Genomic DNA, 27,792 nt, shown 5'->3' with positions numbered 1-27,792 from the left:
CCTTGAATGTCTTGTGTAGGCACTGACTTCTTTCTTCTGATGCTTGCTACATCACAAATATGCTTTATGTAAAAGCTCGGAGTTATGTTGTCATATCTTCATAAAGAGGAAAGAGTGATTATGGCTGGGTTTTTTTAAAGACCTCACATGCAGATGACCACCTCAACCTATATGAACTCTGAAGTATGTTTACTAGTGAAATAACACAGCCCAAATTTCATTGCACTGTCACCTCAGTAATTAACTGCGTATCTTGTGACACTGGCAAGATGAGAACTCAGTGCCAAGCTGTGATGAAGTTTTACGGTTTTAGTTAATTTTAGTCTTTCCATTTAGATGCATAATACTGCATTTCTCTTGGCCTGAATTTGGATAGTTGGAATGGTTCCTATTGAACTGCATGTTCTTCCTTCTAAGAGTTGGGGGTGGCAAGGAGACTAAGGAGTAAGTGCTACTAAGTTTTGAAAGCTTCAGTATTTTGAAAATTCCAATCTTAGTAGTTTGCATTTGACTTTAAGTTAATATGCCAAGCACAGCAATCTAAATGTGGCACTTCTTGAAAACAAGATTACTTTTCTAAGTTGATGGTTTGAGGCAACCCTCAGTAGTGTTTGAATTGCCATTTGAGATATGAAGCAATAATGTATTTCATGTTTCATTGCTTGCAGAGGAGGAAGAAGCTGTGCCTCAGGAATTTGACTTCATCCCCCAAAACATCTGATGCTTATCTTGCATGTGAAGTTTTGTAAAATATATGGACATATACATGAAATATATTTAATGTAGCTATCAAATTTTATATGAAAATGTGTATCATATGTACAATATTTTATGTATTTATAAGCAGATACATAAAAATGCAAACAATGTATTCATTTATTACTTTTCAGGGGATATAATTTTCAATGCTCACTATCCTGACCTGCCACCAGATTTTATCTTTGGAGAGGATGCTGAATTTTTGCCAGATCCTTCTGCCTTGCATGTAAGTACCTCACTGTTTGAGAGCCTTATACTGTGCAAGGAGACTTGGCTTTTTAAAATAGCTTCAGCAGTAGGAATTTTCTAACAATGCAGAATAAAGAGGAAAAACCCACCTTTGTTCTCATTGTTATGCGACTATAAACACTTTGTCTTCTAATGTGATTTAAAGTTGAATTCATAAATGTGGGTTGTTTTTTTATATGTATTCTAATCAAGATGACATTTACAATAACTATTGAGTATCTTTAAGAATGTGTCTGTTTAATATTTGACCATCTTAAAAGGTCTGTCTTGTCAGAAAGGATTATCAATTGTGTCTTTAAAAAGCATTTAGAAAGTAGCATAATTGTATGTAGTGATGCTGATTTCTGTTTTCCTGTGAGGAAGGATAGAGCCAGGTTGTATGTTGTTGGAACCACTGCATCAAAGAAAGGTAGCTGCTCATATGTGTTAGTGTTACTATCAAGACAAAGAAATGCCCTTCTAAAAGGTGGGAGGGTCAGGAATTAGCAATAAAATATTTTTACACAGCCTTATTACTGTGGAAAAGAAGAATACAACCTGAAACCAAGCATTTTGTTGCCTATTCAAAATTAGCCTCAAGTAGTAAAGCCTGGTTTGAAGAATCATAGAATCACAGAATGATTTGGGTTGGAAGGAGCCTTAAAGTTCATCCAGTTCCAACCTTCCTGCCTTGAGCAGGGACACCTTCCACTGGACCAGATTGCTCAAAGCCCCGTCCTACCTTGTCTAATAAGAAGCTGTTAATGCTTTTAACATACTTGTCCTTCTCAGAAGTTGCTAAAGCCATATTAAGGTATTTTGAAACCCAAAGTGTTTTTCTCTTTTACTCTCCCCCTCTCTTTGGGCTCTATTCTGATGCCTTTGCAGATCTGAAGCCTTGTTTCTGAGTTGACAGTATCGTTTGTCAATAGGATTTGGGCACGTTTTCTTTTTCCAGTAAGTCTGCAGTGCTTGTAGTTATGTTGCAGAGTTTAGTGGCTGTGTCAGAAAAGTACGCCTTTGCCAGAGAGCTCTACTGTAATTCCTGCTTGGTCACTTCCTCTGTACTTTCAGCGTTTATTAGAAAATTGACTAAAAATCAATGGACACTTTTAATATTTCATTTTATCGGGTGCCTGTAAGGGTATATGAGAGTCACTGGCACAAACGTGCACCTGGGAAATGTTCCTTAACTGAACTTCTCCTGGTGCAGGGCCTTGCTAGGCTCTTTACACAGTCCTCTCCTGCAGCCTCGTGTGTTTTATGAGCATGACTCCAGAGCTCCACAAAGCAAGTTAGAGGCTGTCATGCTGTACTGTTCAGTGCTGGGGTACACGTGTCATGGTGGATGAACACAAGGCAGTGGCCACGGAGTTGAAGACGTCCTTCACATGTGATGTGACAGATGTGTTCTTTTTTGGTGTTAGCTTTATTCACGTCACAATAAGTTGTATTAAGAAGCTACACAATCTTAAAATAATTAGTTTTAATAATTACTTTTAGCATGCCTAGCAGAATTTTTAAAAGGTGAATGTCTTCTTTGCGCAGTCACTGTGCTGTTAAGCTTGCGGGCTCTTTTGGGAAGGAGGCAGGCTGCTGCTGAAGAGTTATTTGTTAGTCATTTATAGGAAAGGTTTTTCTTTATATGATAATCCTAGAATTATTTTTACACTTTTATTTACTACTTCTTCTATTCTCCCCTTTTTATGTTTTTTTTTTTTCACAGTCTTACAACTTCCTAACAAGTGTTCATTCTAGCAACCGCTTCCTACACTTCGTGTTAAAGGAAGAGGAGCACTTTTTAATGTACTTAAAAACAGAAATCAATAACAAATAGAAACTGTGATATTAAATAAAGACAATTTGGGGCATCTTGCAGAAATGCTATTCAGATGGAGAAGCTTGCTGAGAGTGATATGGTGCCATATTTCTCATGTGAAAAGAAGTCATTAGCAATGATAAAAACTTTAGTTTTCTTTCTCTCTTTCTTACATTGTTCATTAATGATGCTCCTTTTGGGAGTGTTGTTTTTCCCCTGCCTAAGCACAGAACAGACTTCCCATCCTCTTTGTTGGATAGTGTCTTGAAGAGCCATTTGCTCCTTGATAGGTGATGATATATGAACCAGCCTATTTTAAAATTAATTAAAAAGAAACCAAAAAGGAAATTTGCAAGTCAACAGCATTCTTTTGGTCATTATACCTTACTATAGTATTCACTATGTAAATGTAACCTTTTTGATAAGGGTCATTCTTTTGCAGTCCATCCTGATGTTGTCGGAGCGCATTATCTCTACCTTGCAGCTGTGGTCTATATGGAGTATTTTTGCTTTTGCATTTGCCTTTCAGCATTCAGCATGGTTTGCAGAGTTTTTCTTCAAAATGTTATGTTGACAATTATGATAAATATTTGAATAAGTCCCTTTTTTCCACAAATCTCAGAGCTGTTTAATGAAGATAATTTTAATTGAATTCTAAGATATTAACAGGATTCTTTTATGTACTACCACGTCTTTCTACTAAATATAAATAAAAATAGATTAGCATGTTGAATGCAATTTAATGCTCTTAATCTTGAGCAATCTTCCGATACTTTTGATGCAATGGTTCCTGGCAATCAAAACAAAATCTACCATGCACAAAAGCATGTAGATGGCATTAAATGAGGAGTGCAGTCTTTAAGTAAGTAATATGTACAGCTGGATCTGTGGGAATTCTGATGTTGAGCCTTCCTGCACTGCTCTCATCTGCCTGAATGTCTTGTTTTCCAAGCAGAAGTCATCACACACTTATATGGCTTGAGTCAGGTATTATGCTTAGCTTGAAATGAGAACCAGGTACTCCAGATTCCTCAAGCTTATGTGGCTTTAATAGATGCTGTTGGTAGAGTTCCCTGAAGACATTTGAATGGCTGTGCTGCAGATGGCTTTAGTCACTCCTTCAGTTTCCATGGCCATGGGCAGACCTTCGAGTTAGGTTTCCACCAAGCATGCTAACAGGTATCAGTTAAGCAGTTTATAGGCAGACAGCTAAAACAAGATTCCATATATACTGCATTTTAAAAAGTAGATGCTGTAGGTGAAGACTTCATACTATGGTTTGGTTTTGTGTTTTTGTTTTTTTCCCTGAAGAATTCCTAAATAGCTGGGCCAGTGTTTCTGCGCTGGGTGATACATTGAGTGCTCCTTTTTTAATAAGCAGAGCTAATCAACTGCTTTGTTAAATTGGTATTGCAATCACAGAATCAAGTTGAAAATGCTCATTGAAACTCAGTTTTGCTTCTGTGTCTTGCACAAAGATTATAAGTCACTTCAGTGTGAAACTCATGTTGAGTCTCAAGTTTAGCACTGCAAAATACATGCTTGTTTAAATGCCTTACCAGAAGTACTTGCTCCTCTGGTCACAGGGTCTGATTGTGCGCATTCTGATCTTATTCTAGAATGATGTAGGCATCGAGGAACAACTTAACAGAGGGGCAACTGTTCCTTATATTTTGGGTTGGTTTTTTTTTTTATAATACAGTTTGTTACAGTCAGAGGGCTAAATTCTTCAGGTTGATGATGCTATTCACACTAGAAACAGACTTGGTTTTTTATTTTCATTAAAGATGTACTCAACTGTCGCATGCATTCGATACTTGTGTATAGTATGCATAAATAAGATCAGCTTCTCTCAATGTAAATAAAAAGCTTCTTCCCTGCTCTAGTGTTTATTCATTTTGGATAACAAGTATTAGAAATGGATTTTAAAAACAACCTATGATTCACTCGGTTCTGATTAAAAATTCAGTTGGCACAAAACAAGATTAGTGATTGTGTGCGGATGAGATTAATTTGGAGCTCATTACAATGACGCCAGTTTGAGTAACAAGAATTGTTTGTTATGTTAGCCTAGTTGATTGTTAATGGGAGCCAGTTAATAACTGAAGTGCTTATGCAAAATGTTAACCCCAGTTTTCCAATGATTTTGAAAGTATTCTGTTTGGCAAAGAGGAGACAATAGTGGTACACGCAAGCTAACTGTCAGTTTAAGGATTTGGGTTTCTTAGCATCCTACTTCAGGTCTCCAGCTAGTGCCCACCCATTGATATCAAAAAGGCTCCATTAACCTCATTGAGCACAGAGGCAAGAGGACATTAGCATTTCCTGAAGCTTAGTAAGTGCTGAATGAGGTCCTTGTGGGATAGTATATATGGGAGTACTTAGTGTTAGTGACATGCATTGGTGTGGGAGAGGGAGGAGGGCATTGTCATCACAGAACTTCAGAGAATGGGCCACTGCTGTTCTCGTGCCAGTGCATAGTATTGGGAGGATTGTTTCCCTTTGTCTAATTGCTGTTACTGAGTGCACATTTCAGTCACTGTAGAGTTGATTCAGCTAATTGTGCGCATTGAGTGAATTGGCTGTCATGCTCTATATCTTCTGTAAAACAATGTTTATTTTAAGTTCTTGTATTTGTAGTTATTAGACTCCATATTTATCATTTGGCTATATGATGACTGTCATGAAGGCTGTCTTGCTTTCTATAGCTGTGTTCAGAATCTTAATCATTACAACTCTCAACTTGCTGATTTAGCTTTTAATGAGTAGCATAGAGATCCTTTAAATATCTCCCTATTCCATAACTATTGTTCATTTACTATCAGGTGCATGAGACTGATGTTTAAACAGCACCAATTGTTCCTATCTCACAGTAACTACAAAAAAGCCCAAATGCCCCTTATGCTAGCTAATGCCACTTGAACTGTTCTGTTCTGTCTGTTGTATTATTGACAAAGACGCAGGTGTTACGTGTTCTAGTATGAAAGCCCCACATAAGAGCAATGAGCATGATTGTTTTCAGAATATGACATTAAAGTCACGCAGCAGGTTCTCTTTGTCTGGGAAATGTGTGGGTAAGTTCAAATTATTTTGGCATTACTGTCACTTCTGCTTGCTTCATTTGGGATGGCAGCAGCAGATTTTGTTCTTGGACCTCTAACCTATTACACTTGTACTGAAAGCCTTAAATTACTTTGTTTTCAGTTGAACTTAGCGAATTTAAGTGAAACAGAATGCAGGATTTGATCCTGCATATTATTAGATTTTTTTTGTCTTGTTTTAAACTTCTTTATGTTCATATTTTTTTGTGTTCACTTTTTAGTCATGTCCTGGCTTTCTATGTCAGGATGTGTTTTGGTGATGTATAATCCAGTGCTATTTGCTGTTTGATTTTCTAAAACAAATGTGAGTTCTGAAAACTGTTTATTCCTGTCCTTCTATATCGATCCTACCCATTTTTATGTATTGGGGACGTATGTGTGCATATATGTACACATATACATGGTAAATGCATATGGTTGCTGAGGTTTGTATGGCATGAATAAGCAGTGTTAACAAAGTCACGTTTTATGCCATCAGAAGAGTAATTTAACTCGGGAACTTTCCCAACAGGAGGACCTTTTGGCCAATATTGTTGGCTTTTACGGTATACGTTTTGTCCATGTTTTCAAACAATAGAGTTATTGCTCTTTAAGCCAGACCTGAAAGGATCTAATTTTGGGTGTATTTTGGTCTGGGTTTGATGTCTTAGCTCCATGCAGTTCTCCCAGGCAATCCTCGTTTTTTCTTCCTTGATGCAGCTAACAAGGGCTGTCACAAACCAGGCACAGGTTTTCTGCCTTTTATTTTTGCTGTGCTTGTACTTGCTTTAAAATCCCCAAAAGAGGGTTCTGGCTGGGAATCATCTCCTGGGGTGGCCTGGTCAGCTTGACTATAACCTGTGTGAGGCCAGAATCCAGGAGGTCCTTTTGAGAAGTCATACAGTGCCGAGAGGGAGGATTAGGATCATCTGTGTAGCTGTGTGGTACAGTTCAGTAGAATGAATTCAAGATGATGACAGAAAACAAGGTTTTCCTATCATCTTTCCATTTCCTCTTCCTTCAAGGCCTTTCTATATTGGTAAATTACTCCTTTTTCTCCTTGTTTTAGTTTCTGAATTTCTCTGCTAACTTTCCCTTTTTACTTATCCTCTTAGTCCAAAACGTTTATATTTATAGGGCTGAGATGGAGTTAGCTACATTGTATTACTTTGTGATTTTCTTTTCATCTAAATCGTTGTATATATTTACCTTACTTTTGTTTTCCAAACTTTCAGCATTTCCTAGCACAGTTTACAAAACTTGGCTTTCTGTCTCAAAGTGTAAGCAGAAGAGAATATGCTGAGGTCCGTAGTTCTGCTTTAGTTAATCACAGCATTTTGTCTGGACTTCTCACCCAGCAAATCCAGAAATTGGGAAAAAAGTCCACAGTTTGATATTGCTTGCTTAATTTTGTAGGGAAGAAAATACCTGAAAATACCCTTCTTGTTCTAATCTTGCTAGCGTAGAATGGAACATTAATTCCATTAGTTCTCTGAAGGGCTCAGGGGGGAAACATTTCCTTTCATTTTGTGGCACAAGCTTTTCTGATAATGCAATTCCTCCCTAAAATGTGGAAAATCTAGAGTATTAGCTCTTAAAATATAGTATTTCAGTCCAGGAAATACTAGTTTCAGGAGAACATTAGGAATGTGTATGGATCGTTTGACTGAAGGATGGCAAAGTGGGAGAAAATATTTTTCTGCCATACTAACTAATGTGGATGTGATGAGAGAATTAATGATTGTAGACTAGCAAAAAAGGGGAAAAAACATTTAATGACTTTCCATTCATGGTGTATATTAGTTTAAAAAAAACATAAGTTTATTTTCATTTGTCACATGAATCTGACCATCTTTCTCAAGGTCACAGTGTTAGGTGATCCAGAAGGTTGGACCACAATAACAGATGCTTAAATCTAACTGTAAAGGCTAAAAAAGATGTGTAGGCTTACATTTCTTTCAAGCTTATGTCTGTTTAGCTTATACCTGAGCCCAGAGTACTGGCCTCGTGAGTTCCTGGATTCTCTCTTGAATTGATGTTGAATTAATCTTGATTACTCAGTGAATTAACTCATTTCTTAGGTGGGCAACAGTTGCTACTGAGCTTGAGATGCTCCTCTAAGTGTAAAATTGAGTAGCAGATCCTGAAGACCTGGTAGGTGACGAAGGAGCACTTACATACGTAGGTATTAGTCTTAGCTGAGAGCTGCCATATGGGCACTTGCACAATCATCACTCATCTCTTAATTAGTTCTTGTGTGGCAGGAGGGATCGTGGGCTCATCTTTGCTCTTCTCTGACCCCTGGAGACTGAAAGGCTAGTGGTGGGACAAGCTTGCTTCTAATTCTGCGTGTGAGGGAGAGCTGAGCAGGCTGTCAGTGAGCTGGTGCACAAGCTGAAGCTTAGGCTGTGCCTGAACTTATACTCTCTATACAGCTGAAGGTGTGCTAGGTAGCTTTGCCAATATACATTCTTCTTATGCTTTTCAGCAAGGTACCCTTGCATGACTGAAATCTGAATGCATTTCAAGCTTAGTTGGTTTTGGCTTTTTCCTTAACCCCTTTTTGTTTAATTTGTGCTTTATTTAATTTACTCGTCCAGTTAGATACTCTATTTCCATCTTCCTGGTGTTCCTTCCAGTTCTTCAGGGTTTTTCACTGTGTTTATGTGCAAACTCTTAAAGAGTGCTAGGCAAGCCATTTCACTATGGCACTTAATGAAAATGTTTTCAGATTTCCTCTGGAAGCCCATTTCAACATTTGAAGGTCCTCCAGACCACTTACTCTGTAGGCTGTGATAGTACCCCATCAGAGATAGTCAATCTGTATTAGTACCTCATACTAATGTATCTTGCCTTAAGGGTAAGTGAAGTCTGTTAATATGAACAAGAGAAAAATCGAAGTTGTGAACTGTGTAGTTATGTTAGATAATAAATGGGGGGGGACACACAGTATGCCCCCAAATATTCTTTAAGGGATAGTTGAAGTCAATGAATCTGCAATTATTCTTGTAGGCAATGACTGTTGGGTCTGTGACTTGCTTCCTCCCAACATCAGTTGCTTATGTTGCTCGGTATTTTCACAAGGGCAACTTGCAGTTGATGAAGACAAAGCAAAAGCTCCTCTTTTGGCTTATCTTTTTTTACCAGTTTTCAGAGACTTTGCCCACTTCCAGAGGCTTTTCACCACTTCTTATTGAAGGAGCTATGCATAGCAACTCTTCCACTGCCTGTTTTAAAGGCACCTAAATCTAGTGCCATCTATTCCAGTATGATCACTGTGTATTAACTGTTATTCCTTTTCTGTAGAAACACTGAAAGGGATTTCTAGGCTTTGTGAGGATAGTTTTAGAAAGTGCTAGGAAGAAGCTGCAGAACGTGCTCAGATTTTCTCAGTGTATTACACTGCCATTATTAACACTGTAAATGTCTTTCTCTCCAGCAAGGTTTTCTTTTGTGGCCAGTCAGGTTGATCTAGTAATGCCCTAGTCTCCTTCACGGTCTCTTCCCCTTATATTCAATAGGCATCAGTTTTTCCTCTGAGAAGCACAACTTTCTCTGTTATCACTGATGGTTGCCCGAGGAAGCAGCAAGATTGAGCAAACAAAAGACTCTTCAGGCAGATGGTGTCATGTTGGAGTGAAATTGTGATAAGAGTGAAAGACTTGCTGTTTAAAAAGGGGCTCTTGAGGTGAAGTGTTAACATTGAGACAGTGGTCTGTTCTCTGGTCCACCAAGGGCCTGAAGAGTTGGAGCCTCTTCACACTACCATCTGTGCATGACGAGTAAATCTTTAGATAGAAGATGTGCATGCGTATGTCTTGTGTTGAAATGAATCTTGTCTTCATGCTTTGTTCCTTTTACTTGCCGTGTCTAGTTAAATATGTACGCCCCTGGTAATCGACTCCCAAGGGGGAAAAAATGTTGTGTGCTCACATGGATTAACTAATGATTAGTTCATTGGATTCTGTATCGGAGGAGTTATACGTGCTGAGGGAATTAAGAATTTCCTTCTTGGAACAGATAAAGGTACCATCTGCTTTCCAAGAGAGGTGTGCTGGGAGGTCTGGAAAGGAGCAAAACTTGCTCTAATCCCTTAGCAAAGTAGGACAAGAAATTCTTCTGTGTGCCAAGTCTTTAGGAGATTAATTAGATAGCATTGTACTCTCTCTCTTTGACAGTAGGCAGTTGTAGCTTTTAAGGGTCTGATTAATCTGTAAGAGAGCTCTGTGGGAGAAACAGGCAGACTTTTTCCAGGAAGAGGGCACAACTTAAAAGTGCTCTCCTGGGCTTAGCTTCACAGTTTCTGCATCTCCAGAGCACCCTTAGCAAAGATCAGCTCTATCTTAACTGCTCCTACAGCAGGGCATAGGAGTAATCTGTAGTAACCTTTGGAAGTTTAGTTTGCTCCTTTTTGCCTCTCCTTCTGGAGTGAAAGTGATATTCTGAGTGAAGACAGAGGAGTTTCTTCCATGTGTCAGATTTGCTGGGGTTTATTTTAGAGTTGCTTTTAGTATGGGATCATCAATCAAGAATCACACTGTGTGTCCAGTAGAAGAAAAGAGGGAAGATAAGCTTATACAAAATGTAAGGTGCTTTCCAAAAGCAGAATTCATTTCTTAATACGTTGTTTTCCTGCTGTGCATTTTCATGCTAATTTAAGGCCTTCAGGCATTTGAGATTAAAGGTAAGCATTTATAAGGTGCTGCAATTTCTGCATCCAGTTTTCACAGCCCCTCACTAAAACTTAAAAAAATAAAGTAAATTTTGACTATCCCAAGCTTTGCTTTGTGCAAAGCTTTTAATATCTTTTTTTAATATCTTTTTAATATCTTTTTAATAACTTTTTATCTGTTATACACAAGAGCTAGTAGAGCACACAAGGTCTGTAAGGTTTTCGGTTGTATTTGCCATGACAGAAGCGCTCCTGACTTGAACTGTTTTTATGAAATGTTAAGTTTTGATGTTTGCTTGTGCCCAAAAATGATCATTTTCAGCAGATCACTCCAGAAAGTTGTTCCAGTGGTGCTTTGGGGGAGGGGGATTCGAAGAACCTGTGAAAATAAGATGACAAGTAGATGGCATGTAGGTTTACAGTGATTGATTTGAAGCTGCAGCCTGTAGGATGTTTAAGTGCTGGCTGCTAAGAAACTGAAGCCTTTGAAGTTGTTCTAACACTCCAGCCCTGCAAATACTGTGAAAAATATCTGTTGATAGAAAGATGTGAGCATATGGCAGATAATTATCCTGTGCCTGTCTCTGTGAGCAATTTCCCCATGGTGGCCCATGAAGACTATAGCAACGTAGGGACTGAAACCAGGTATCCCAGTTTCTAGACTAATGCTGTACACTCTGGACCTCTACATATCTCCTCTGTATTTATGCGGAGCTTAAGTGCTAATGTGGCAGTGTGATCTTTCCTCTTTCAGGTAGAAACTTCCTTTGGTACTGGTTTTAAACCACTGCAGAGTGCAAGTTGTTTGCGTTGTAGTGTGCAGAGATATAAACAAAATGCAAATCTGTCCTTGCATTATCCTTTATGATAATTCTGGATGAAAGATCTGTAGAGATGCATTACCACTGTTACGGGCTTGGGAGGTTTTGTTTACCGATTTCTTTCTCGTGGAAGTTAATTTCTTGCTTAGAAATATAAAAGTACACTAACTTAAAATAAGATCTTGGTGTTGTTTCCTGTAGTATAGCCAGGAAAAACAGTTACAATCTGTCTTCTTTAAAATCACATTCCTGGAAGATATTCTGGCAACCTGGATATTTAAACACATTTTCAAAGAAAAACAACTTCAGATCAATTAGGAATGATCGTATTTTCTTTCTGATAGCATAGAATTATACTTCACTGCAGACATTGCCTGGAGTTATGAAATAAGCAATAACCTGTGAAGGAGGCTATGAATTAGCTGCTGATGGAACATGAGGTGCATTATGTTCTATAAAAGGAGGAATAGGTAATCACAGACACTGAGTAGTTCGCATAGGTTCTCAGTTAGATTTTTTTTGGAAGGATAAAGGAAAGATTGCAAAGCACAAAATGTTCCAGAACAAAATTTAAATTTGGTTTCTTTGCCAAAAGTTGAGTTAGTATGGCTACTTTGGAAAGCTGGAGTCTGCATGGTTTTGCTAGTGGGCCTGAGAAGCTGCTTTGGGGGGGGGGGTGGGGGTGTTCACTTGCCTCACCTCTAAGAAGATCTCACTGGAACTGATACTGTCTGCCTGCAAATTTTCTTTGTCTCTTCTTGAAATCCAGTTGGTGTCACTGCTAGTCATTTAAATGAGTTATTGTTGAAATGGCTTCATTTTCACTCTGTGGGTGGCCTTATAATATCTTTGCCTCTTTATACACACTCTTAAGTATATTCGTTTTCTCAGTACCTTGGTTGTGTCTTACTGCCTAAACCACTTTCTCAGTCAGACTGCTTACTTGCTATGGAACCAACTGCTGTCAGGAGACAGGATCAAAAGCCAGAGAAATTGAGGATTGACTTTGCACCCCGACAAGATCTATGGGGTTATACTTCTTAGTGCAACTTAATGCTCTTTGGTGAGCTTGTTTGAACTGATTATCTGGCAGATCTTCAGAATCTCCTGAATCACTTTGCATTTCTCTAGTGTAGACGTACTTTAATGGATGCTTACTGTTGACTGGGTTTTGTATTATAACTGAATATTGGTTTTATAGTGGACATACATGCTATTGGTTAATTACTCCAAGGTCCAGAGTTTTCATTTTCCCAAAGACCTTATCCTGAAACGTAGACCAATAAAGAAAAAGGTTAGCAATTGCCAGGGAAGCTTCCACCACAAAAGAATACTCAGCTTCCTTAGGTTGAATCGCTTACTCACAGATAGGTAAATAATTATTGGCCATCTTCTGTAGGACAGTAGCTACAACGTGTGGGTATCGATGCTTTGTCATATGGAAGTTCTTGTTCCATTACATTTTCAATTCATTCCTTAATGGGGAAAGTGGGGATTAGCCAGTCGTCACTGATGACATTACCGGGCTTTTGTACTGCAAGAAAATACATAGTCATCTTGTGATGCTACTAAACTGTACAATATATGTTTTTTATATATATATATATGCGTACCAAAATACATAGTCATCTTCTGATGCAGTATGACCAAGCCAAAAGCCAATTAAAAGCTTGAAATTAAGGTCTGAAGATCCTAGGTTTTTTTTGGAATTATGGAAAGTCATGAGAGCAGTGTCTAGACAGAAGAGAGCTGTTTAACTGAGCCTCCATGCATGTGCTCAGAAATGACAGGTATGTTCTATGATAAGCTGAAAAAAATGATAACCTTAAAAATGGTCATAACCAATCTGAGATGTGAATATAAGCCTTCATATGAGACAAGCATGAATGCAGATCTAGTTGAAGATGCACAGTCTGAGTTGATTCATACTTGTATATTGTTGTACAGTGGGCCACTTTCAGTCTAGCTGGCTGACTTATGAGAAATTTGGAGAGTTTGCACTGCAGAGTTCACTTAAAGATATCTATTGGCAAACAAGACAAGGAATTGGATCCAGCTCTGCATTTCTTTATTTTAAATGCTTTAGTGATTGTTCTGTAAAATTTGATTAACTCTCTGGAAAGTCTGCAGAAATCTCTTTTCAAATTAGAAAAGATTTATTGAGCGAAAGACCTAACTTAAAACCCCAGTCAGCATGGTCATTTTGTAATATAAAATTCATTTCAATTGGAATTTTATAGTAATTTCAGATAAAGAAAAAGAAACTCCGTCTTTTTGGCCTGCATGACATTCTGGTACAATGATGTGATTGTATAAATTCTGTCAGCGACAAAATTGAAGGCCGTATTGAGAAGAGCAGAAGGAGATTTTGACAGAAGCCACAGAAAGCAACAAGTCTTTTGCTGTGTACATGTTTGCTGGTTATTTCTTTAATGAGGTATTTTGTACCTGTCAGGCTTCAGCAGTCTGGCTGCAGAAAATGAGGTTATGTTTGTTCCAGGGTTTTTCTGAAACCTCATGATTTTGAAGTTGCTCTCAGAGCATGATTCTTACGCAAGATTTGAGTTTTGTGGCAAAACTTGGATCCGTGCAGCACAAATACTGGAAGCTCACTTTGTTCTTCTAATGTTTAAAGTGTTTTAAAATGTTATTTCTTTAAAAAGCTGCATTGGCTAGGGTTGGAATACAGCCTTCGGGCAAACAATCAGAACATAAGCGCACAGGCTTCCCTTCTATTTGCTTCAAAGCCTTAGTTTAAGATTTTGCTGAATATAATGCTGCATGGCTAAATAAAATTTTGTTTAGGAGATCCTTTATCTCTAAAGAAGGAGGTCAGCTTGCTGTTGCAGAGTCACTACTCATTGACTAAAGCGACAAATCCTTGTGTGTTCTTGGCAGAATCATTATAATGCTGAAATTGTAGCGCTTAAGACCTTCTGCAAGAGATCACATCAAACTCTGCTGTAGTTAGGTTTCAACAGTGTGTGTTACAGGTAGTTGCTTATTTTGTCTTTGATTTCAAAAACAGAAGAAAGATCAAAGAAGGTACAGTTTGAGAGAACCATGTAACATGGAGTTTGGCATACTGTTGAAATTGGATCACAATAAAATGGTTTTAAAGTATTTCCAGGTGAATAAACCTTAACGAAGAGGGCAAATAAGCAGCACTTACATATGTAAGAATTTTTGCATACATAAATACGTCATTGTTTGTGTTAGAATTTAGAAGATTTGATCTTCTGAAAAGAGCAGCACTTCTGCAAAGTTAACAAAATGGGCAGAAATGTGATGGCTAACTGCCAGACAAGAAGCACTACGGTACTGTAATTCCCAAGTTCAAAATGAATGTTTATTTAAATGAGAATTTGTGTTACAGAAGATTTGTTTGACCATTGTATATTTACGCTTTCATCAGTGAGAATCTGTTGTAATTGATGTATGCGCTGGGTGGGTAGTTGAGTTTTTCTCCAGGTGATTTGTTTTTATATCCGGTTTGTACTTGGTTTGAATATTTACTGAATGAAAGGTATTTAGTAAGGATCCTACAGTCAAATAATTCATTCTAATTCATGTAGCTTTAAGGCAATGCAGCATAAAGCCAGTTTTCATGCGGTGTTCTTGAATTCTTTGAAGAGAGCAGTCCTCTGCTCTGTGCTGGACAGGTGACAATGGATTTCCTCTTGCTCGGTTCTTTTTTTTTTGTTCTGTAGTGTAATGTTTTTTAAAAAACAAAAGGTTTGGTTGCATTTAGGTCAGTTATTAAAATATTGCGGGTCATTTCCTTTGACAGAACATTTCTATTGTGTTATACCAATGACATTAGGAGGAAAGGTTATTCCCACTTGTCTGGCTGATATCAATACGTACTGGCATATTACATCCTCTGGCTTTCTGGAAATGCTTTATTTCAGCAGCAGCTTGGGAACAGGAAATTTAAGGTTATATTCTGTCTGGTTTTAGACTGCATGATGCAAAATGTGTTTCCTAGAAGACGCTGTCTACCTGACAAATTTTGTAGATTTGGATAAGCTTAAATGGGTCAAGACGGGATTAGATTTTTACAAGCTGTAGATGCAGACAAGGCAGAACAAGGGTTTTAGTCTCTTGGTAGTATGTGTTTGAGGAACTTAGATGAATCGCATTAGTATCTCAGCCATTCAACAATTACTCCAGAATGTAGTTTACTTTTTAAGATATGGAAGTGATAATATTCTCATTTTATAAGTGTTCTTACTGTCTAGAAGGAAGAAAAAAAGAAAACCCAACCCCAAACCAGTGCTTCTACTTCAAGCCATCATCAGATGTAAAGTCTGTGACACTGTGGTAGCTTCTAAGGACAGAGGTTTAAGGAGTACAGTTTATTCCTGTAACTGTTCATTGAACTGTTCATTCATCCATGTAAAACAAAGCCAGTTGTGATCAGCAGTTATGTCCTGTTGTGCTTTTTAAGCTGAGCCTGTCAGTCTTGGGTGAGTCTGTAAATTATGTAAATATCAGGTCCTTTTCAAGTCTGTACTCAGGGGCAAGTGTTCCCCTAAGTGCTGCATCCGCATTCTAAGATCATCAGTTTTTCTTTTTAGCAAAGCAAGAACAATGGCTGTGTTTCTGAGGAATGGGATCACCACCTTCCAGACCTCTTGTTTCTCCCAACCATTTTCATGTGACAGAAATGTATGTTTTTCATCGTAATCACAGCAATGAGTGATGAGTAGACAGTTAATGCAGCACTGTCAGCCACAGTCATTCAAAAATCATGAATTGTGTTGCTGAAAGTCATGACCTGGTTTCCTTCCAAAGCATGATATAAACTTTGCATTTAATATTATGGTTTATTTTGTTTGTCACAAACCTTCTATGTGCATACATGCCTTTAGTATCAGTATGGAAGGAGGAGTGCTTGTCTTTCTATTGCTGTAGACAATTTTGGTCTCTGTTCTTTTCCAATTCAACAGAATTTAGCTTCTTGGAATCCTTCAAACCCTGAGTGTCTCCTCCTTGTTGTGAAAGAACTTGTGCAGCAGTATCACCAATTTCAATGCAGCCGATTACGTGAGAGCTCTCGTCTCATGTTCGAATATCAAACTTTACTTGAAGAGCCCCAGTATGGAGAAAACATGGAAATCTATGCTGGCAAGAAGAACAACTGGGTAAGTTATTAAGAGTATTTCTGTCAAAGTGCTTTTAGTGTCACTTAATACAGCTCTTATCTTGCTAAACTGGAGTTGTTTCTGTGAATCTCCATGCCTTGTTCCAAATGGAGAAAACTTCTATTTGACTTCAGCTCACTTTCTATGTTCCTGTTTTGTACATTGTTGTCATTCCACTGCCTTAGTTGAACCAGATTTCCAGGTGAGTAACTTTATCAGCCTGGTATTAGTTCATCTGAGTTATAGATGAAAACTATGAAAACTGTTGAATGGCCTGTGCAGTATTTACAGAGCACAGTGTAGCGTTATTTGGAAGTTTGAGTTAGCTCAGAAGATTTGAGAGGCAGAATAGCAGTGTTGGTATGATGCCCTGTCCTAGTCAGTAAAGGTAGGATGTATTAGGGTGTGGTGCCATATTACAATTGAGTTGCTGCAGCTGCCTGTGTCCCTCTGGCATTTGTTTAAGCTAAGTTGTTTCAGGAACCTAAACTGGAGAGGAAAAAAAACCCCAAACACCAAAATTTCTGCAGAAGGATAGTAAGAGGTGACATGGGGTTAGAGCAGTGACCTTGTAAGGCCATGTCTTTGTACAGCAGTTAGACATTAAACGGGCTTATCTGTTTCCTGAAGTTGTATCCTTTGCCTTAGGAAATGTGCTGTGCTGCATAGAAATGCTCCACGTATACCACCTCATCCTCCTAAAATGAGGCTATTGGCAGTGTAGACATTTTGGTTTGTGGGTGGTTTATTTTTTAGGTTTTTAAAATGGATCTCTGCCACAGAATAAGCTTTACAAAAATCAGGTTTTTTGCATTGGTAATATATATTTATCATGGGAAGCTTGGAGTCAGATATATCGGGAAATACTCAGTTGTGTTTATGCTGAACACGTCCCCCTCTTACTTTCATCAATAGCGTACTCTCAGGATATACTGGCCTTCAGAAACAGCATCTGCTGAAATAGAAAACTGATGAAAATTCAGCATTCCTGTTATCAGGCCCTAAAATTCAGCTTTATGTCACTTTAATCATCCTTAAGTTACAGGTGACACAAGGATGTTTACAACTCTCAGTACTGTTTTTCTTTTCTTAGACAAGTCACATAGGCTTTTTATTTTAAGCCAAGTAAAATTTTCTTTATCAGAGAATTTCAGATTTCTTATGTTCATAGATCAGAATATTTCATTAATTTGTTCTTAAATGTTGTTCTCTATAGCTCCCATCACAAACAACTTGCCACATCTGTAAATATCATCAGACTGGTTTATTGAAATGCAAAAGACTTCCTGAACTGTATTGAGATTTTTGTCACAGTTTTTGGCAGCTGTCAAAATTCCACTCAAGACTGTAGAAAACTATGGGTGTTTTCCTTTTTTTTTAGTAGGAAAGCAGTATCTACTTGAGTCTTTTAAGTCTTTCCTCAGTCTTTGTCTGGGGACTGAATAAACAAATAATTTTTTTTCACATTTGAAATGCTGTCTTAGTTAAAAATATTCCCATAAAATAAATCTTAAATACATTTTGGGATAAATCCTTTAAATCATTGCAGAGCTATTTGAGGTTTCTGTAGCGTGTGCTTTGTTTTCAAAGTTTATGCTCTCTATCAAGAAAAGACTTGAGAGCCTTGTTTGGAGATTCTATGAACCTGGTGTATACATGACAGAGGCTTGTTTATGAGTGTCCTAAAACTCAAAACTATGAAACTAACTTGTGTTCTTTTTCCTGTTCTTTACAACTGTTTTGTTAGTCTTGATTATCAGGGCAGCAGGAGTGTTTATGTGAAAAATGAGATAAACTGCATGTTACCTCCTTTTCCTGGAAGTCATTGAGAATCACGTTATTGCCATCTCTCAGGGATCAATAGTAGCTCACCAGGCTCATGAAGTTATCATCTATGAGTGAACCTTGCACTGTGTTATAAAAGCAATCATTATAAGTGCATGAGTTAAAAAGCTTTGAAGAGGAGGCCTCAATTCAGTGCTGTGTCCCAAAATGGAACAGAAATTTTCTCTTAGGCATTTATTCCAGAATCTCCAATTTTGTGAAGTGTCTCCAAGATCTATGACAAATAGACAAACCATGATCTTAAGGCCCTTTCCCACCCTCATTTTCTATGATTCTATGATTATCTAGCTCAGCAGCTTCATGTTGACAGAGTACTGACTGGTACAGATGCCCGCTAGCTCTCTAATCTCTCAGTGCTGTGGCCAGAAATTGATTTGACTCTACCTGATGGCTGTGACCAGGCGGTTGGATTTGGGTAGGCGAGCACCATGGACAGGGACTGCTCCCTGCCCCTCCAGAACACTTTGAGAAGCGATGCTCTGCAAAATAATCATGGTTGAATGACAAAAGGATGTAGTCTGTGAGTCCTTATTTACTCCCATGTCTTGGAGCAGCTGTTTTGATCAGAGGCCATTCATCTGTTCAGTGGCAATCCCTGTTCATCAGACTTGTTTTTTTACCAGAAATAACTGTCTGGATTTTATGGCCAATGTCCTGTGGCATTTTTTGGAAGCTAAATCCAGACAAGAAGCACTGTCTATAATATCAATTTCACTCTGAATGAAAAGCAAGTGCCCTGGCTGTCATCAGAGCAGTCTTTGTGTTATACATGCACAAGAAGGCGGTGATTTTCCTGCATGCATAAATAATACTGCTTCAGAAAGTTGGCATCTATCCTCACAAGTAGTATCATCACGAAAAGTCTGGCTTTAATATGTGTTCACTTTTTGTTGCATAGTTGGTATGTTCAGGAAACAGTGCAGTAGTACATATGTGTTACTGTGGGAGAATGGATGCTGCATATTCATACACCTTTGATTTGTCCCCTTGCCTGTTAAAACGAAGTACTATGTTTTAAAAGTTGTATGTCATCATGTAACCAAGTAAGGGGTGTGTGCAAAGACAGGGCGGTGTGAAAACTGAAAACAAGTTTTGCTGCCTTGTGTCAAGATATCCCAATTTTCTATACTTAACTATGCACTTACTGTTTAATGCTTTTTGTCCGACTAATTCAACGTGACAGAAATAACTGCTATATGGCTGTTTTATTGAATAAAAAACCAGAGATGAACAAAAAATTAATATAGCGGAAATCAGACAGGCATTTGTTTTTCAAAAAGAGCCAACTTCATTGCTTCATAACCAGGTGGACAAAGTCTGGTGTTCGGGAAGTGTATGTAACAGAAAGGAAATCCTTTCCACTTCCTTTGCATACGCTTTATGCATAAATAAAGAGCAATGTGTAGGGGACGCCTGGCAAATTCTTAGTAAGCTGTTGCCTAGGTGTTAAGAGTCACATAATTCTGAAAAATAAATTATAAAACCTGCTACTTCAGTTCTTTCCTCTGTGTTTATTCAGAGGGCGCTTGTGGTACAGTGTCACATTAGTCATTCCAGATTCACTTGGGAAGATGCCTCTCTCTCATGCGTATGCTCTTTTAAATTTGTCAGGTTTTTAGCTTTGTTTTCAGACTGTTTGCATGTCTTGCCAGGCCTTTGTCCGGAAATGAGTACAGCCAAGACAAGTCTCTATTTAGAGCCTAACAAACCATAGTCTGATTTTGTTGTATTCTGACTACTTTTTGATGTTGACTTACTGGCAGTGATGTTTTAGGGTTTCTAAGGTGTTTTATCATAACATCTGTGAAATCTGTAAATAATTTTCTCCATCTTCAGTAATTCCAGTAAGAAATGTTCTAAATGTAAACCCTTCTGCTTGGTGTGAGTGCTCACATTTTTCTAGTTTCATACTCTGAACATTCAGTTTGCTGTTCTGTCTTAGACACCAGGTCTCATTAGTGTTACCTTTCTTCCACAGACTGGAGAATTCTCAGCTCGCTTCCTCTTGAAGTTGCCTGTAGATTTCAGTAACATTCCTACATACCTGCTCAAGGTAAAGTTAATGTCTAAGTTGAGAGTGTTTGTGAGAGAGTATGAGTTCTGGAAATGTTCTTAGTAAAATTTTCTGCCCTCCTCCTTTCCAGGACTTTGAAAGTCCACCATTTCTAAACCTGATTGGTTTATGTTTTGGAAAGGTGATGTTAGGACACACTGGTTTTTCACATGCCATTTTACCAGGTAGTAGATATACACTTATATCACTCTAAAGCACCTTGCAGGATTAGGGTTGTTGTAGGAGATGCTGTGCAATGCAAATGTTCTGGGTTTTTAGACAGTATTGTAAGTAGCAAACCCTTGACTAAATCCAAGGTATTATCTTGGGGAGCAAATTTAAATATTTACAGATAAACTCTTTTGTATTAGTCTGTGGAATTTCATGTTATGTAAGTGTTGTTTTTTAATGAGCAGTCCCAGTTTTACCAGTAGTCTTAATAGTAGAAGCAGAATAGCAAACTAAAAATACCATTTCTTATTAGGGAATGAAAGCAAATACCTGATGACAAGAATTGAGGGTTTTGATGTTTACTTTGTTTCTGAACACTAATTTGACCAGATACTTTAGAAAGTAGGACTATAGAGTATTGATTTGAATTGGAAAAAAGTATTTTTACCAAAAAAAAACCCAGACCCAACAAACAAACAAACCCAAAACAAACTTGTGACAAACTACCAGTATGGAAGAATTTGAAATGAGTGGTCTTCACAGCAGGGGACAGTCAGTCTTTCAAGCCATTGCTGTGGAAGCCCTTTGTAAAGTCAGTGTTACTATGTTCAGAGAAGCAGTGAAAGATCAGGGTTGTCACTGTAATCGTTACTGTTGAATGAAGTGCTGAACTTCTACTGCAGACAAAGTTTGAGTTACCTGATGTTACCAGCACCCATCTTTCCTCTAAACTGTACGTCTGCCTCTTAATCATCTTTTTACTTTTAAATATTTGGGAAGAGCAGCTACTTAATGTTGAGTAACTTTTATGTTAAGATGAAAACATCAGTGTGGATTCCATTACCTCCTCTTCATCTTATTGTTACAACAGTCTTCAACTATTGTTAGATCACAATTGCAGTTTCTCCAAATGAGATGTTTCAAGCTTAGAACCGTGAAACTAAAAGTGGGCACAACTATGATCTACCTGAAATTTTTGGTTGTAGTCTGAGATTGGTATCCTGTGATCTCTTTGCTTTCTGTAGACTGTTTGCTGTTTGAGTAATGAGCTGCTCCTAACTTTCCCCAATACATCCGGATATTTTCAGTTTGTTCTGTGTTCATCAGGACGTTCTCTTCTCACTTGAACATTTCCAGTCAGATGTAAGATGGTTGGCAAAGGCCTTTTCAGGAAGGGCGGTGTTGAGAAGCAGGGTGCAGCAGCAGCTCGCCTGGACTGTAGGATAGCTGTGATTTGCTTCTGAAAGACTGTGGTAAAAAAAAGACTGAGAACATATAATGCAAACTATGGAGTTCTGGCAAGAGCAGACAGCAAGTACCTTATTTTCCAGGAACGTTTTTAAATTGGTTGGGAATTTCAGGACAAGTACATACCCAGTATTCTTAACACCTTCAATCACAGGACGGTCTTATACCTCTGTTTAGTCTCTGAGGAAACTGTGTAACTTGGAGGTTGGAACGTGGTGAATGAATTCATGTAGCATGTAAGACCCCTGTGATAAAAACAGATGCTGCTTTTGATTCTAAAGAGTAACATTTTAATGCATGACAGCATATTCCTCTTTAGCGTAATGCAATGTTCACTGAATATCTTCCACCTTCTCTAAACAAGGTTGGTATACTGCGGATAAACCAGCAGTGCTCCACAACTTCACCCTGAGTACTGAATGATTCAATAGTCTGAAGAAAAGTGTATTTATTTTGCTTGCATATGTAGACGGTGTGATGTGAAGAGGCATGCACAGAAGGTAGCAGAATCAGTTTCCAAGGCTTGCTTTATTTTCACATTTCTAAAACCTTAATGTCTAAGATTTGGGGGTTTAAAATTAATGTATTTTTGTACATAACAGCCTTATAACAGCTGATACTTCTTGATGGGCAGTGTATTTATGAAATCCTGAGGTTTCTTACACAGACTTCTTCTAGGCAAGCAGATGTATTAACTGTCTGTGGTAGGAGAATGATACGTAGTCTGAATGAGTATCCACAGGAGAAGAAATATCGTTTTATTCCAGTAGTGTTTTATGACAACAGAAGAATGGTTTGACTCAGGCTCCAGCATGAATTACGACAGTGTGTGTTCTGCAGCAGGCATGGATCTTTTACCCTTGCTGCGTTTAGCTCCTTGTATTCTGACATTATCAGCCATACAAATGTCATCTCTTAAGGCAGCAATATAAAGGCAGATAGAGTTGGAGCTACTCTGTTGTGGCTGAAATAATTATTCTCTGACTGCTCCAAATTTATAAAGCTATTAAAAAAAACTAAGCTATGTCTTTTTTTTTTTTTCTGATGAGACTTTTGACATAAATAGTTCTTTGATTTGTTGCAATAAAATAGGAGTTGATTTTCCATCATGCCTGCCAATTGGCTTCAGTGCTACCTGCTGGATTATGGTACATGATAGAGCATCTATTGATTGATGCGGTGGAAATAATTGTTAATGTATTACCCTGAAAGGTGGAGGAGCAGTCAGTAATAGAAGGCTGTTAGTGTATTAACAGCTTAATGTTTAACTGCAGAATTTAATGTGTTTGAGTTATGTTCTAGTCTGTAGCCAGCCTCACAGCTTCTCTGTGACAATTTGCAAAGTTCAAACCTGTGTTGTACTTTCTCTGCTATCTTCTTTTTTGATGTTTAATTAATACTACTTGTATTAAAATCTGGTGAAATATTTAAAGACCATCATTTTTGCCTCATCAGTTACTCCTAGTACCCCAATGATTTGTAACTCTCTTCTGAAATGTTTATTGGTGGCAGTAGGTAAACACAAGCATGGCTGGAAAGCCTTGTGTAGTTTGCCAGTATTCAGGTTTAAGGATGTAAGCTGTCAGGGCAGTCTAAGTGTTACAAAATCTTTGGAGTTGTTGAGAATCAAACCCCAGAATCAGAAGATCTTACTCTGTCAAATTTGCACTGATGGTGGTGAGAGTATTCTTCTTTCCCTATAAAGAATAACGATTTAAGGCATAGGATGAGTTGGGTTTTTATACTGGAGGGGCAGATTTAACCAGGTCATTTTAAAGGTATTCACTGTACTAGATTTAAAATTCAGTTCAAGTGTATGCACGTTAAGGAAAATAGCTGAGCACGTAAAGAAGAGCAAGAATGATTAAAAGAGCAATGCATAACACACTGTCTCTTCCTCCGAATTCTGAAGTTCTACTAAAAGTTCTTCACTTCTGCATTTGGAAACATAATACCACCTGCAGCAGATAAATCTTTTTTCCTGAGTATTCTTGGCACATTGCTTCACATTTGCAAGAAAAAAGTACCATTCTTTCTTTTCCATGCTAAAGAACTGTTCAGAAAGAAAATGTCGATTTACACTGAAAAAGCACATTTAGGAAAAGACGCCCTTTCATTACGCTTTCTTTTACAGAGGTATACTTTAATGCAAAGGTTTTGAATTTAACGTGGACCTTTTCATCCACTTCTGCATTGTTTTCTAGTGCAAATCATATCCATTATATTTTAATTCTTGACATAACTGCAGGATCAAGCTGGTGGCTCAAACTACTTCAAAGTTCATTACTGGTAAGCCTTTCATTAAGGTTCTCTTATTGATAAAAATGGAGCATTGGCTTGCTCAGGAAAATCCTTATATCTCTATCCTGTTTACTATCGTGCTTTCCCTTTCCCTTTCTTGCAGTTGGATTTTTAATCACATTATTTTTGGCTTAAATTCTTTTCTGTTGGTTGCAATATTTTTAATTTTTGCCACTATTTCATAAATGGAAGCATTCTCTGTACATACAGGTTTGGAGAGTCAGTCTGTAGTTCACACTTTACAGGTACTATGTGTGCCACAGCAGTGATGGAGCTGATAGACTTAGCATCTAAAATACCTCATCCAAATCATTCTTTGTGGTTTTGGTCAGCTGCAGGGACATGTGTTATCACAATGATAATTCATTAAAAGTCTCCAGCTCAGTAATATACAAATTATACTGGGTTATGTGACTGTAGTATGATTACACAGTATGAGTGAACTTTAGCATATGTTGCTGGTGATGCTGTTGAAAGCAAGACATTTAGGTGTTTTTCTTTTATTTCCATGGGGTTTTGAGGTTTTGGCTAAGAAAGATGTTCTGTGATTACCGCCACCTTCTTGTATGTAATTTTTAAAGTATTCATTTTCCTTAAGTATCTGCTTCTTGTGCCCTGGTGAACAGCTAGTATCTGGACCAATTTATCTATGATGCTGTGAGCAGCAGGCTTCTAATGACTTTTTTACTATTCAAGAGTAAAGGAAATACAGAAAGCAGACCTAATTGGGTTTTGTAGATGATTTTCTTTTTTTTTTTAATCTTTAAATCTATTTTTCATGAGTTTTTTGTGTTGACCATTTCATTTAGTGCGTATCTTTTAGAACTGAAACAAATAAGAGACGTTGTCTAGACACATTGCCAGGGGCCAAACAGTTGTGTGTAAGACTGTCAGTGGAAAAGGTTTATCAAGTCCAAATTGAAAGATAAGAACATATTTGTGTTTTTCCTTACTGTGATTTCATCATTTGGAAGTCTGTTAAAAGACTTCAGTGCAACCTTTGCTTATGACGTAGACCAGATTCCAAGTACTGTGAAGATTGCAGTACTTGTGTGTGTATGAGTAATCAGCTATAGTAGAGAACAAACAGAAGTTAAGTCATAGTATTCAGGGTCAAACGAGATTTATATTTTTTTCCCCAGGCTGGTTTCTTTACTATTGTGATTTAGCAGTTTGATTTATTTGACAGCTTTTAAGGTTCGTGTTAAATTACTCTAAATACCAAAACACAAACATGCTTGTATAAAAGGTAGTACTACGTCTGTTCAATTAAAAAAATATGAGCTAAATATTCTGAAAAAGTATGTTTTCTTTTCCTTTGAAAGTCATTTGATTTTTGTTGCTAGCTAGCTAACTAAAACCTAATGAGTGGTGTCTTAAGGTCACAAAGTCAACGACAAGAAGGAATTGGAGTCCAGATCTGACTTGATCCTTTTACACTACCTTGGGCAGCTATGTCCCAAAAGAACATAAAGCATTTTGCAGTAGATACTGTTTGACTGTCTTCCCATAATGTATGTATGTCTTCTGTATTGGGTAGAATGATGGACCTGTACATCACATGAAACTTATCATGTCTATGGTGGCAGCTGTCATTTTACGTTCTTTACAAATAGGAAGACTGGCAATATATAAGGCTTGTAGGTAATTCTGAAATAATATGTAGCTCTAATAACTCTGAATACTTCCACCATACATTCCATAGAGATCTTCTAATGCATTGCTGTCAATCTTATGCTACTTAACTTTATGCCTCTGTCACAAAGTCTTAATTTCCTAATTGTATTCTGTAATGTATTTCTGATCTTGAGATGTATTACAGGCATTTGGAGCCAATAGTTTAAGGTTTAAAACTAGACAGAGGTATGATATTCAGTATATTACTTATTGTAGCAGCATCAAATTACTTAAACAGAATATCAGATTGTCAAAGGTTGTCTAAGTTTCTTCTGTTAATAGTTTAAATGTAAACTTTATAACATGCAATTATATTGAGCCATTGAGATTTTAGTTTAGAAGTGGGTCTGTGCAAGTCAGTACTGGCAGAGTTCGAAACAGAAGTTTGTAGTAGCTGAAGCCAGTGAATTGTACGATCCAGGGGCCATGAAAATAAATATATCTGTGTGTAAGACATTTATCAAGAAGAGCTGGCATTGATGGTTGTCTCTAAGAGTCTTTCATTTTAGCCTGTGCACAGAAATCTGTGGTTTACTTTTGCTGTCTACGTATTTCATCAAAAAGTACTAAATGAATTGCCATCAAGGAAGTGTTCTTCCTCAGTATGCTGGCCAGTGTCAGAGTAGCAGCCTCTTGCCAGAAGCATGGAAACTCCAAGCAGGGGAGGTGGCATAACAACTGAGGCCAAAACTAAAGAGAAAACCAAACCCATTTCATGTCATGGAATGCTTCTGGCAGTTTAGGAAGTTGTAGAGTCAGAAAAACAGTGACTCTTTTGGTGATAAAATATTTAAAACATAAGCTCTGTCAGCTGAAAAGGTTTGGGGATTTTGGTTTGCTATTTATTTATTATTTTCTTTTAATTTAGCAGGATATTTTAGTTGTCACTGTAGGTAGAGGTGTAAGATCTTAACGTATTCCAGTGCATTGTGCTTCTTGGCTAGTCTTACTGCTGCAGTGTCTTTATTAATCATACAGGGTTTTGCAGAATAAGTCAGGCCTCTTGCTTTGTTACAGAATCTACTCATTCTGGCACTGGAGGGGTAAGAGTAAAGTGTTACTGCTATAATTTAGTGAAGCTCCAGAAATACCTATAGAAACTACAGATTGATTAGTCATTCTTTCATTATTTTATTCTGCTATCTTCTGCCCATAACCCAAGGGAAGCAAAGCCCTATATTAATACTATTTCTAATGAGAACATGTTATATTTGAATTTTGCAAACTGATCATTTCCCTTCATTCTCAGTGAATTATATTAGTACAACTTTTCCCCAACCACATGATTTGTCTGTAGTAACTAGTCACTAAAACCACATAAACCATGTTAGTGTCAGGAGTACCTTAAGGTCCATATGCTGGAAGCCAAAAGCAGTTTCTTAAAATCAGCTTTTTCTGTAATTTATTGGAAGAGTTTGTTAATAAGATCTGTCAACTGGAACAGCTCATTCTGCACAGCTGATGATTTTTATAGATTATGATCTTAATATGAATCATAATCTCTAATCAACTGTATTTCTGATGACAGTTATCTCATATTCAAACCTTTTATTTTCATAATGCAGTAGTAAAGGACCACCACATCTACTGATAAATTAAATCTTAGAACATTTGTCTTGATTTCTGTGAATTTTTCTCTAATTTGATAGAACTAATTTCCTGTTCTGAGATGAGCAGAAATAGGGGGTTTCCATTAATTTTATTAAAAAAAAAAAGAAAAAATAAAAATTGAAGGAAAAATGAGTTAAAAAGAACAGCTTTTGAAATTTAAAAGCCTTTTTTGCATATGGTGGGAATGTTTATAGACAAGTTATGTTGCGTGACTTGGTTCAGATTTACTGCCTTGTTAGGGCTTGTAATTTGTACTATTGCTTTACATTTGCATTCTATGTATTGCATAGGAAGAATGGAATTCAATAGCCGTAAAAATAATTGCAGGTTATTACATAATGATGGTGCTTGTTTTATCTT

The 27,792-nt window shown here is 37.5% G+C and overlaps 1 protein-coding gene across 2 annotated transcripts in view; it reads left to right on the top strand.

The window, feature by feature from the left end:
* Positions 1 to 27,792, top strand: part of BABAM2 (BRISC and BRCA1 A complex member 2) — a 161,634-nt gene that overhangs the window by 28,493 nt on the left and 105,349 nt on the right. For both annotated transcript variants that reach the window (XM_057397022.1, XM_057397023.1), the window contains 3 exons: positions 891 to 985; positions 16,332 to 16,526; positions 20,350 to 20,424. In XM_057397022.1, the coding sequence (XP_057253005.1) occupies positions 891 to 985; positions 16,332 to 16,526; positions 20,350 to 20,424 (365 nt within the window). The remainder of the gene's footprint in view (positions 1 to 890; positions 986 to 16,331; positions 16,527 to 20,349; positions 20,425 to 27,792) is intronic.

This window comes from Pezoporus wallicus, unplaced genomic scaffold (assembly GCF_028554395.1).
Source record: "Pezoporus wallicus isolate ANWC-B61680 ecotype Strahan unplaced genomic scaffold, APGP_CSIRO_Pwel_v1 contig_14703, whole genome shotgun sequence".
Lineage (NCBI taxonomy): Eukaryota > Metazoa > Chordata > Aves > Psittaciformes > Psittacidae > Pezoporus > Pezoporus wallicus.
The sequence above is the reverse complement of the archived record's forward strand: the minus strand, read 5'-3'. Positions and strand labels throughout refer to the sequence as shown.